Here is a 12,747-nt window from a genome sequence, read left to right as displayed (position 1 = left end):
TAAATAACTTGTGCCATTACTATATTTAAGTAAGAACATTAATTATATCTTACCTAAAAACTATATATTTGTATTTCTGCCAGATCAATATTATAATATAAGTCATATACATAAATAGTTCCTATATACTTGCCAAATAAATTAAATACAGAGAAAATAACTTTTTGCTTCTTTTTTTTCAGTACAGAGACCTCCGCATTCTAGCAAAATCATTTACTCTAGATTACAGAAGCCATGAAACATTCACTAGGAGAAGTTGAGTATCAATCAAGTTACCAAGCTTACAACTGGAACACGGAATGAAGCATAAACTTTATGGCATTTTAGTATATCTTTTCAAGCTTGTAATAACTTCCCTTGTCCGTGACAGATCTTAGACACTACCATCTACTAAGATTTTAACGCCCTCAACTCCCTGAGAATCGCTGTCAACTACACGACCCCCGATGGAAAGTCCTTTTATCGAATCAGCGGAAACAGTGTAGACTGTGGAAATCGCTACGAGGAAGATGATCAGAGAGTGACGAATCTTCGTATTGTCCGCCATTTTCTCAATCTCACCGGCGCCAAATGGTATCGGACCGATGATTCCGACGATCGGGTATGGAATATCGCCGTTGGTTTTATGATAACGTCACTGGACTCTCGAGGATCTAATGGGCTTTTACAACACTAAAAGGCCCATTATGAGTAACAAATATCAAAGCCCATTAAGTCGACATGCATAATCTTTTTCTTTGGTTTGTTTGTTATACAGATGTCGAGATTTGCTTACCGTTTGAAGAGTCAAGCTAAAGCGAAAAAGTAGTACAGTATATGAGAATAGTTTCGGATAACTAATCGTTCGTTAGTCAACTCTGAAACCAATCCCTTTTATAGAGAAGTCAAATCTTACGGAGAATCGAAGAAATGCTTCAGCTTCTCATTATAGCGTGGCTTTTGATCTTCGGGACGGAGACGGTCGTGTCGCACCAGGAGTCCGGCGAGTGGAGCTGCGAATCGGACTCGGAGATCCAGGTCTTGGCTGATTTCAGACCGGGGCTCATCACCCTAGATGGTCGCAACGATGACTGGAAGGACGTTGACGGCTCTGAGTTCCCGCTCCGACCCGCACTTGATCCGGACGCCGACCACGAGTATCCCGCCGGGCAGATGACAGTCAAGGTAATGTGTCGATTCGAATCGGACACTGTGAGTTTGGCCAGGAGTGTTTAGTGATCCAGACCACATTGCGACGTCTTGATTTCGATCTGATGAATCTGACTTTTTAGTTTGGTCCGAATGGGTTAATGGGTGGATCTGTCTTTTTAGGCATTGCATGATGGTCGAGATGTTTACTTCATGCTGGAAATTGATGGAAATTACGCTTACGACAAAGGGTACGTGTTGTTTTGTTTATTTTCTAACTTGGTTGTGCATGATCTGCCATGTCTATTTTGCTTCCATGATTTTGAAATAAATTAATTGATTCAGTGAAAACAAGAAGTGTCCTTCAGTGGCTCTCATGTTCCAAATTGGTGATCAAGCTACTTATCATGATGTAAGATTCCCAAGTGACTTGAGTTTTTTTTTTTTTGTTGAGTTTTTCATAAAAGATTGTTTTTTAAATGTCAATCTTGTGCTACTACATAAGATGGGTGGTTGTAAAGAAGGGACGGACTCATGTACCAGCAATGCTTGCAAAGGCTTCGAGGTTGATATTATGCATTTCTCCATTGGAAATGCTATTCCAGGACGTCTTTATGGTGGTAATCCAGTAGACAACGGGGAAGGAAATGGAGGTGACAGGTGATTTGGTGTCTTGTGTGACTCTTTCTCATACTTTGAATCTAGTTCAAATCCTTATTTGTTTTTTTCATATGAACAGATTTGGTCATCTGGTTGACATTTATGCTTGGAATCCACATTGTCGATACCTTGATGGTCTTGGTCCCTCAGGTACTTCTCGGACCAGAGAGTGTTATATTTTAACTCACTAGGCAATTAACGATATACAAGTTCCCTATAATATAACCCAGAACGTAAATTACTTTTTTTTCTTTTCCTTCAATTCAATCCATGGACCTTGAAAAGCGATTTCTTTTTTGTGTGCAAAATTTAAATATGTGATCATTATGGATAATTCTTCTGGCAGGAAATGATTCTAGTGCACAGAACGATTGGCATGGAGCGTGGTGGCACAGCAGCTTCACTACTCAATCAGGTCAGTCTTACATATCTACATAAACAGAGATACACTATCATGCTTTTAACTGGATAAAGAAGTGGAATTGACTCAGAGCTCTATGCTTATTGCCATATCTTATCTATTAGGCAACTCCTCTGGTTACTTATCTTTGAAGTTTTCCACAGGGTATGTAGCGGAAGACAGCCCTTACACACCAGATGGCCAGAAAGGAACTTACTATTTCGAGTTTTCAAGGCCCTTGAGGACTATGGACCGTCTCCAACAGGTGAGTAAATCCTTTGGTTACCATTGTCCTTTCTATAATGCATAGCATAACCTCCAAAGGTTATAACATGTGTTTAAAGATAAAACATATTCTTATCTACAGGATGTTCAGTTCACGCTTGGCTCAACAGCCAAAATGTCGGTTGCATTCTGGTACCCAATGGACAGCAAACCGTGGCACGGATCAGGGCACTACACGATCAACTGCGATTGGATACCGCTAGATATTTCCTTGGGCTCTTCTTCGGGTCTGGTTGCTTCAACAGTCAAGGGCTCTAGCGATGGAACCAGCATTACTGCCATTGTGATGTCCATGATTTCTCTTGTTGTTTCGGGTTTTATTGCATATAAGTTATTTAGTCCCAAGAACGTTGCATTTACACCCATGGAAAACGATCTCTAGGTAGGTTTACACGGTTCTATGTCCCTTTGTTGTTTTGTTCTTGGTACCACATTCAGAGAGCTTCTTCTTTCTGGTTTACAGCGAAATAGTGGGTTCAATTTTTTTTAGTTGTGTCTGACTATTGCCATTTTAAAGATGTTTTTGTATTACGATTTCTAACGGTATCTGTCCATGTGTATTAAAAATAAATCATAAAGAGCATCATAATAACAACTATATGCCCAATAAAACTATATTTTGAATACCACATATTTCCGAAAATACTATATTTTAGAAATGAAAAAAAAAAATTAAGAAGAGGATAACCCTCATATATTAAAAGTAAATTCCACATGTATTAAAATAAATACATATTTTAAAATAGCATAAGAAAATAATATACATATGCCTACTATATAATTTATCTTAAGGAAATAACACACACATATATATATATATATATATATTGCTTTTATGAATTGTTTTTAATGTTAGACTAGACTAACGATTGAACCGGATTCAACTGCGAATCGAAGATATAGTCGAATCTGATTAATGGTAGAATTTAAAGGAGATCAAACCTGCTAAATAAAAAAAGGAAATCGACGAACCATCGACTAGTTTCGAACCTGTTCAATTATTAAATGTACAAAATTTGAATTTTAATTAGACACTTACTTTTAGTTCATAATTTTTTTTCTATCCAACAACAAGTAATAACTTTCTATATATATGCTATTCAACTAGCCCTTTGAGATTTTTAAACTTCCACCATTATACTTGTTCAAGTTTTAACTATTTATAAAGTTTCTACAAGGTACAATTGTAAGTCAGTTTAGTCTAAATATAAAATACAATTTACTGATTCTTTTATATTCTAATTGATATTTAGTGGAGATAATTTGACTTATCATTTTATATATTCTTTAGATTTTAATTTTCTATATTTTACTACAAAATAGAAGATACTTCACGTATTTCACTTTTAAACTATGAATGTTTTGATTGATATTTTCTCATATATATATATATATATATATATATATATCAAATGTCATAATAATAGATATAATATTATTGTAATATTAATTAATAAATTATTAAATTTGGTTAAAATAGCAGAGAGTTAAGACTGCATAAGCTTCACAATTACACTGTGAGTTTATCACTTGGAAACTGGGTTCCTCTCCGTTCGTCGCCATTCCTCTCCGTTTCTCCGGTCCTCTCCATCTCTCCGTCAACGTCTCTCTCGTTCGTATCCTTCTCTGTCTCTCTCCATCCGTCTCTTACCATATATGTTCATGTTCGTTTCTGTTTTTAGCTCTTTATTTGATTAATCTGGTTTATGGGTTTGATGTTTAATGTGTTTGTCTGATATGGTGTGATGGGTTTTGGATTTAAGCGGCTGCGTATGGTTTAGATCATTGACACGCCTTTTGTTCTTATAAAGCTTGTGAACTTTGTGTGGATATTATAACGTAGGGTTTAGCTTTTCTGTATTCATGTAACCTTTTGTTCTTATAAAGCTTGATGGGTTTGATATTTAACTGCTTTCTCTTCTTTTGTTTATGTTCAGAAATTTACTGAGGAAAGGAAGAAAAAAGACTGTGTTGCTGTTATTCGATGCTTGTGGACTTGTGTTGCTCCCTCTGCTTTTGATATCTATCCGGTACTCACTCTTTCTTTGTTTCTTATACCTCTTGCAGCTCTTGTTTGTTAGATAGTAAAGTTTCTGTAATGGTTAAAGTGTTTATTTATCTGAGAGAAAGATACTAATATGTGCAGGTGCTTTTGAAGAGGTGCTTTTATTTACATCTGATTGTGTGAGAGAGCTTCTCAACAATTTTCATTCAAGGTTTGACTTTCTCGTTGTTTCTGGATTGTGTGAGAGAGCACATTCGATTGTGCACCATGTTTGGATTGTGTGTTTACTCTAGGTTGTTTGTTTACTCTAGGTTGTTAGCTCAATGTGTTGTCAGTTTACCTATTACTTGTTTTTATGTTTTGTTTGTTCATCATTAGTTGAATGAGTAGTCACTGACTTTAAGTTGAAAGAGTAATCACTGACATCAGTAGTTGAACGAGTAGTTTCTGATGATAAGACCAGAAAACACAGAACCACAGTTATATTGACCATTATTGTTTAAACTTGTCTTTTTTTTTTAAATCATATGATGCATCTAGCTCAAAGATAAGTCATCTTAGTTTAGTCTCATCCTGGTTTTTACTCTCTGTTTAATGAGTGAATATGATGTTTAAGATGATGATTTTTCTTGTTTCAGGATGGATAATGAGGGTACCATGAATCCAAATGATATGGATTATATGAGTGGCGATGAGCTGAATGAGAACTCTGATGGAGATGAAAATGAAGCAGTAGCAGTAGAGGATTCTCTCATGAGCACATCTTAAAACCACATCAAAAGAGGAGGTGAACGCAGACACTCTAGATGTTGGAAGCACTTTAGTATAATAGGAGAGAAGTATCCAGATGGTTCTAATTATGTCCAGTGTAAATTCTGTAAGATCAACTACAACTTAAACCTGCGTAGGAGTGGAACCACTGGTCTTTTGCGTCATATGAAAGTCTGTAGTTTGAATCTTGTCCCTGGTACACCCGAAACCTTTAGGAAGATAGATCAGATTGTGCTTCGTGATATGGTAGCAGTAGCCTTTATTGAGCATAACCTGCCATACTCCTTTGTTGAGCATAGAAGAATCAGGGAAGTGTTGCACTATTTGAATCCGACTGTATAGTTTTGGTGCCGGAATACAACTGCTAGCGATTGTTTGAAGATATATGAGAAGGAGAAGCTGAAACTGAGGAAGATTTTGAAAGACATTCCAGGAAAGATTTGCCTCACGACAGACTTGTGGAGAGCTCTTATGGTTGAAGGATATATGTGTTTGACGGCGCATTACGTAGATAGAGATTGGAGTCTGAAGTCAAGGATTCTCGACTCCTGTGCGTTTCCTCCTCCTCATTTGGGTGGTGCCATAACGATGAAGATAATGGAGTTTCTGAGAGAATGGGAGCTGGAGAAGAAAGTCTTCACTGTCACCGTAGACAGTGTTTCATCAAACGATAACATGCAATCTATTTTCAAGAGACAGCTACGAAGGGAACTGGTATGCAATGGGAAGTTCTTTCACGTGAGGTGTGTCGCTCACATCTTGAACTTGATAGTTCAAGATGGACTGAGTGTGATTGATGGAGCATTGGAGAAGATAAGAGATACTGTAAAGTTTATCAAAGTGACAGAGTCTAGAGAGAAGCTCTTTCAAAGCTGTGTGGACATGGTGGTTATTGATCCTAAAAATAAAGATAAAGGATTGGTTATGGATGTGTCAACAAGGTGGAATTCTACTCATCTTATGCTAGACAGGGCCATCATTTAAAAAGAAGCTCCGCCATCTTGATGAAGTTGAGGCTGCGTATCACTTCTATCCAAGTGAGTTGGAATGGGAGAGGGCAGAGTCCATTTGCCAATTCTTGGCTCCATTCGCGGAATGGCAAATTTAATGTCTGGTTTTTCTTATCCAACAGCAAACCTCTACTTTATGCAAGTTTGGAAGATATAATGTTGGCTGAGAGCAAATGAGTTCAGTGGGGATGAAGTAATTTATGAGATGGTGGCTTCAATGATGCTCAAGTTCAATAAATATTGGGAGGAGTATTCTGATATCTTGGCCATTGCTGCAGTACTTGTTCCAAGACTGAAGCTTGCATGTATGGATTATTGCTTCATAACTTTAGATGCAGCCACAAGTAAGGTAAAAATAGATCATATTAGGAAGAGGCTGAAGAAGTTGTTTGATGTTTTCAAGAAGAACACAGAAAAACGTGGCTGGAACTTCAAGATCAAACTCTTCAGCACAAACCACTTTACCATGATATGATGTAAGCTCTTTAATTGCTTTGCTTGTTTCACAATGTTACTTGTTTACTTTAATTATTAAGGTGTGAATATTGCAGGGGGTTTTATGCTTTTTCACATAATTCTAGTGGTGTAAGTGGAAAATCAGCCTTGGATACATATCTTGAAGAACCGATTTTAGACTTTAAAGGACATGAGAGTCTGAATGTTCTCTCCTATTGGAGAGAGAATACTAATCGGTTTAAAGAGCTCTCATCAATGGCATGTGACGTCTTGAGTATTCCCATCACTACGGTTGCTTCAGAATCATCCTTCAGCACTGAAATCTGTGTGTTGAACAAGTATAGAAGCTCCATTCTCCCTTCCAATGTTCAAGCACTGATTTGCGCAAGGAATTGGCTAAGGGGATTTGAATCTTTAGACAGTAAGTTCCTCAGTCATTTGAATTTGGTTATCTTTGTATTTAAAACTGATAATCGAATTTGCTTAGGTGATGAAGTGGATTTTGAACCTTTGGAGGAAGTTAAGGAAACATGTCAAGTCTGAGTTCATGTGTAAGTATGCCATCTTTACTCTTGTTAAGCGCTTATATTAGGTCTATGTACGGTTTTAGTTAACAAGATAAACATCATGATGTTCGCTCTCGGTAGTGTTGAATGTTGATAGTGCTGATGTTCGCTTTTGGTAGCTCTCGGTAGTGTTGAATGTTGTCATGTTGATAGTGCTGATGTTTGCTTTTGGTAGCTCTTAGTAGGTTCTTATGTGTATTGCTTGTTTTGTAGGGTTTATGGACTTGGAAGAAGATGGAGCAGAAGATAAAGGAAGGTCCAAGCTCTTAATAAAAGCCTCTTATGTATTGCTTTCTATGAATATGAACTTATGTTATGAAAACTTTTGTATGGAATTATGAAAACTTATGTATGGAGTTATGAAAACTTACGTATGCAATTTTTATTTGAAAACTTGTGTCGATTCATGAATGAGTCTTAATATTAGTAACTTGTATTTATATTAATAAGTCTATACATTGAAATTCAATTTTTTTAAATGGTTTTTAATGAATTTATGGCAACCCATATAAATATGAGTTTTAATGAACACTAGATTTTGACAGCGCGGGATTATATTCTTAATTGAATATATATTCGGTAAAATCAAAATTTGTATATACTTTATACAGTATATTTTTATTTTCCAATATGTATATATATATTATTACCAACATATACAATATTTATAATTATAGAAATTAATATGAGCACTATGTAAGTTTTTATGTGGATATTTTTTTGTTGCAAAAATTTGTTTCCAAATTTTGAGACGATAGTTTAAGAAACAAAGCCAGACCCATATATTTTTATATAAACTTTTTCAATAAAAATATGGTCTTTACATTTAAAAAATTATTATTTTTACATGAGATATATATTTTTTACCTGTGATCACTAAAAATCTACTTACAAAAGTCAATGTTGGATCATTACATTATTTAACTTCATATTATTTTTCATATAATTAAATTGTTTACTATTAAAAAAATATTCTAATCTAATATGTTATTCCAATATTTTCAAAATAAGATATCGAAAATATATTCTGAAGTATCTTTTTTAATATTTTATTATTATAAATGAGTATAATACCTTTTTGATTTAAAGAAAATAAAACAAATTACTATAAATATTTATATAATCGGACAAAATATTATTAATGGAATGTAACAAAATATTTATGGGATGTAATCTTAACAGAATATTAAAAAATTCATGTTTAAGATATATTAAATTTTCCGAATATATTTATTAATATATATATGGAAACATTTGCAATGACATAAATATAGCAATGGCATACTATTGTAATTAACTTCAAAAACCAAGTGCAAAAACCTATTAGGTATTTTACTTTAATAGTATAGATGGTCCGTGTTCAAAAAAAAATGAACATGGTCCTTAATGGACATGGTTATTCTCTGTTCACAAACTATAAAAGGACAAACGGATATGGGCTAATGGACATGGTCTTTCCCATTTGAGAGCTCTAGTGAAACATCCCAATCCAGAAATATTTGGAAATCCATTAAAAATTATAAAATAAAAATCCAGACCAACTATCATCAAGTAAACATAATAAATGCAGCAACTTTAAGAATAAAATCGAGTTTAAATAATATAAATAAGAAGATTAAGGTTCGTAAAAACTCTCATAAAACCCCCAAGTTCATAACATCCAGTTCCGATGGTTTTCATAGTCATGTGCTCCGGTCCCAACAACTAATCGTTATCTGCATCACAAAGGATCATAAGCATATGAATGTACTCAGTGAGGATGCTCTAAACTGCTCACATGCAACTGGTAGCATATAATATCACAATGAATTTCATTCTAACAACCTAGCATTTGATTCAGTTCTATCAACCTAACATTTCATTCCATTCTAGCAACCTAACTATTCGTTTCATCCTTATATTGAACTATTTTCGTTTAACTAAACATTTAACTTTACTTGTACTCATCCTCGACCCTAAAGGTCACTTCCGGACCGAAGCTAAACATATATGGCCGAAGTCAATTTAAATATGGAATAAATAGTCAAGGTAGCTGAAATGGCTTAAACAAAGAAGACTACATGTTGGTAACCTCCTCGGCTTAAGCCATTTGAACCAATCACATGTCTTTAATAAATCAATTGAGATAAAGAAGCAAAAATGAATGGCCAGTAGGCCCATACATTTCGGTTTTGTGAAACCCATATAAAGGCCCAACTAGAGATTAAGGGAGGTGATCTGATTCTCTCCGCTGCCCATTTCGTTCGTCGTCGTTACATCTCTCTCTCTCTCTCTATCTCTCCTCGCTCATCTAGTCAGGTAAAATCACAGATTCTTTCATCGATTTCTGTCGTCTCTATAATTTAGAGCGCTATTCTAGTTTATGATTTGATTGGCTATCGAAAACGAGTAGCGGACTGGCTTTCATCAGATTCGGATCCATGTGATTAGTTTAGGATGGAATCTTATTCTTGTCTTTTTATCTCGCTTTCGCGGTTCCGATCGACTCATTTGTTAGGGTAGCGATTCTCTGAAAAATTCGATCATAACTGCGTTTAGAAACATATTTGATCCAGAAGAGAGAGTGTGTGTATTATATGCATACCAATAGATGAAATTGATTTTAGAATGTATTCCATCCTTAAGAATGCGTGTGGTTATTTATATATCATCATTCATGTCCATCTTTTCTTAAACATCTTTGTTATAACTGATGCTTGATGATTAATCATAAACTTTTGGCCGACAAAAAAAAAAAATCACGTTTAGCTGCTTCATGAAGATTGTGAAGTTGTCATTATTATTGTTGATAGTTGTAATTTGACTCTTATGGCAGAGAATTTGTGCAAGGTTGAAAATGGCAGGACACAAGGTTGGGCATGCCACACTTAAGGGCCCGAGTGTGGTGAAGGAATTAGTTATCGGTTTGGCGCTGGGTTTAGCTGCTGGTGGTCTCTGGAAAATGCACCACTGGAACGAGCAGAGGAAAACCAGAGCTTTCTACGACTTGCTCGAGAGAGGCGAGATCAGCGTTGTCCACCCTGAAGAGTGAAATTCAACACTATGCCAAACCACTCTCTCAAGCTCTATTTTTATGTTATTATTATTGTTTCTTGACTTCTTAGACAAAAGTTCAGAAAGTGTTGATTGCAGAAGAAATAAACAACAAATCGGATATCTTTTGTTAAATTTCAGAACATCTTTCTTGATTTTATTTGAATGTTTTTGGGATAAAAATATCTGAAGAGCAGTGTGTGGTGTTTTCTTGAAAACGGCTTGAACAGCTACAACATTTTCACATTTCGATCGAATAAGAAATATCTCAAGAGTAATCAAACACGTGTAACTCTATGGTTGGTTAGTACGTGATAAGAAACGGGGTTCACAAAATTAAATTCATTTTAAACTTTATATATCCTTTCGCTCCAGTTTATGTGAACTATCTAAAAACAAAACACTCAAAGCCTCTGCTTCATCCAACTATGGCAACTATAGCTGCTACTAGTCTTAACTTTGGAACCCAACGAGCCGTCATCACCAGCGAGGCTCGACCAGTTCGTCTCGCAGGTCCGGTCCGTTTAAACAATCCTTGGTATCTTTGTTCAAGAACAACGAACCGGATGGCGACAGTTAGGCCGGTTAGAGCAACGCCAGAAGGAGTGATATCGGATAAAGTTGAGAAGAGCATCAAGGACGCAGAGGAGACTTGTGCTGGCGATCCTGCGAGCGGAGAGTGTGTAGCTGCGTGGGACGAGGTCGAAGAGCTTAGCGCAGCAGCTAGCCACGCTAGAGACAAGAAGAAAGACTCCGACCCTTTGGAGGAATACTGCAAAGACAATCCCGAGACAAACGAGTGTCGTACTTACGACAACTGAAACTGAGCTCCATCATGTTCCAGGATCCCGTCCTTATATTAAACAAAAATCATTTGTTCCGGTCTAATTTGGTGTTGTGATATGAATACTGTCTCTGAGACTCAAGCAGGTTATATAATTTGTAATTTTGCAAGATTCATATAATATAAAAAAAAGCAACACAAAGCTCGAATTTCATTAAGAAACACAAATACATGACAACCTTATCTTTATGTAATAGACGACACAAGAATAGAAAACTAAGACAAGACCAGACAAACTGAAATAACTCAAAAACAAGAGATTGTAGTTTAAAAAAGTAAGACGACACACACCAATGACTCTAGTTGTTACAAAACTCAGAACCGAGACAAGACAATGAGTTAAAATCCTCAGCAGAAGCCATGATTGGTTTGCATGATCGGACAAGGAACCTGCCACGGGTTCTGCATAGAATCAGGAATCTCGGGAATATCCAACGCCTGTCCACTAATCTCCTCGACCATCTCGAGCACAGAGTTCAACGACCTCAACCTCTCCGTCAGCTCCGAAGCTTGCGCTCTCAAGACGTCGTTCTTGGACTCCATCTCGACGTACTTCCTCGTAGCTGCGTCGACCTGCTCGGCGATCTTGGCGTTGTCGTTCTTGAGAACGGTGACCTCGTTGATGAGATCGCCGAGCTGCTTCTGTTTCCTCATCCTTGATCTCCGAGCGGATTCTCTGTTGGAGATCATTCTCTTCCTCTTCCTCTCGTCCGTGACTGCCGCGTACCTCGGATCGCTGTCGGAATCAGGACTTTTTGACCCCATTTTTGTTGACTTTTTGACTTTTTCCTCCAAAATTAAAACAATATAATAATAATAATAATAATATACTTCCTCTAAATCCCTATAAATTACCCCCAAATTCTGATCTATCAAAGAATCGGTTAGATTGAACCGGAAAAAAAACTCAGAAATGTTTATTCGAGAGAGCTAAAGAGATGAGATCGGAGACGATTAGTTCAAGAGAAGACGTAGGAGTAGTAGAGATAAACGACGGAGAAAGAGTGAACTATGCGAATACGACGAAGAAGAACAGAGTAGCTCATAGAGAACCTACAATCATTCCTTCTTTTTTTTCAAAATCCCCAAATTTTATCCAAACAAACCCTAGATCTAGATCTGAAATCAACAGAGGAATAGATCTGATGAGAACAGAGCGAATCAAGCAAGGGAGGAGATGAAATTGAAAAGCGAAAACAAGAATGGATCGAAACTTATCAGATCGAGAGAATAAGTAAAATCGAAAAAGGGTATAGATCAAAGGCGAAATGAAAGAAGGCGAAACGAAAGAAGGCGATGATGTAGTCCCTAGGGTTCTTTTTAAAGGAGGAGATGATGGTGGTGATGAGCTGGCGAAGGCTTTTTCAATATCTTTTTAATAAATAAAAAAGGAAGATAATTTGAGTAAATCTTTTTTTATTATTTTTAAAAGCAAGGTGTGATGACAGCTGGCGGTTTTATAATATGGGAGCACGTTTTGTTTCTCTGTCCTTTCACGGGTGGAACATTCCGCGAAGATGCCTCCAAAGAAAATATCAAAATGTATTTGGTCTCGTTTTTCATTTTTGAAAAATTGAGTTTATTTTGAA

At 36.3% G+C, this 12,747-nt stretch overlaps 3 protein-coding genes and 1 pseudogene across 5 annotated transcripts; 3 read left to right on the top strand and 1 right to left on the bottom strand.

The window, feature by feature from the left end:
- Positions 1–769: 769 nt before the first annotated feature.
- On the top strand, positions 770–3,007 carry LOC108814566 (uncharacterized). Its single transcript, XM_018587165.2, has 8 exons — positions 770–1,164; positions 1,312–1,379; positions 1,474–1,540; positions 1,634–1,788; positions 1,868–1,938; positions 2,135–2,203; positions 2,353–2,453; positions 2,556–3,007. Exons 1-8 carry the CDS (start codon positions 910–912, stop codon positions 2,853–2,855), a joined length of 1,086 nt encoding a protein of 361 aa, XP_018442667.1. The 5' UTR covers positions 770–909; the 3' UTR covers positions 2,856–3,007.
- Positions 3,008–9,488: 6,481 nt separating this feature from the next.
- LOC108817682 (probable cytochrome c oxidase subunit 5C-1) lies at positions 9,489–10,497 on the top strand. Of its 2 annotated transcripts, none has more exons than XM_018590439.2 (2): positions 9,489–9,579; positions 10,097–10,497. In XM_018590439.2, exon 2 carries the CDS (start codon positions 10,118–10,120, stop codon positions 10,310–10,312), a length of 195 nt encoding a protein of 64 aa, XP_018445941.2. In that variant the 5' UTR covers positions 9,489–9,579; positions 10,097–10,117; the 3' UTR covers positions 10,313–10,497. The 2 variants fall into 2 exon arrangements, with proteins under 2 accessions (XP_018445941.2, XP_018445942.2); XM_018590440.2 differs by having other exon boundaries at positions 9,511–9,579; positions 10,111–10,497.
- A 189-nt stretch (positions 10,498–10,686) lies between these two features.
- On the top strand, positions 10,687–11,320 carry LOC108817681 (calvin cycle protein CP12-2, chloroplastic). Its single transcript, XM_018590438.2, has one exon. It carries the CDS (start codon positions 10,743–10,745, stop codon positions 11,133–11,135), a length of 393 nt encoding a protein of 130 aa, XP_018445940.2. The 5' UTR covers positions 10,687–10,742; the 3' UTR covers positions 11,136–11,320.
- Positions 11,284–12,451, bottom strand: LOC108817679 (bZIP transcription factor 53-like; annotated as a pseudogene). Its single transcript, XR_001944027.2, has one exon. The product of XR_001944027.2 is annotated as a bZIP transcription factor 53-like (transcript).
- Positions 12,452–12,747: the final 296 nt, after the last annotated feature.

The sequence above is a fragment of the Raphanus sativus genome, chromosome 7 (assembly GCF_000801105.2).
Source record: "Raphanus sativus cultivar WK10039 chromosome 7, ASM80110v3, whole genome shotgun sequence".
Classification (NCBI taxonomy): Eukaryota; Viridiplantae; Streptophyta; class Magnoliopsida; order Brassicales; family Brassicaceae; genus Raphanus; species Raphanus sativus.
The sequence above is the reverse complement of the archived record's forward strand: the minus strand, read 5'-3'. Positions and strand labels throughout refer to the sequence as shown.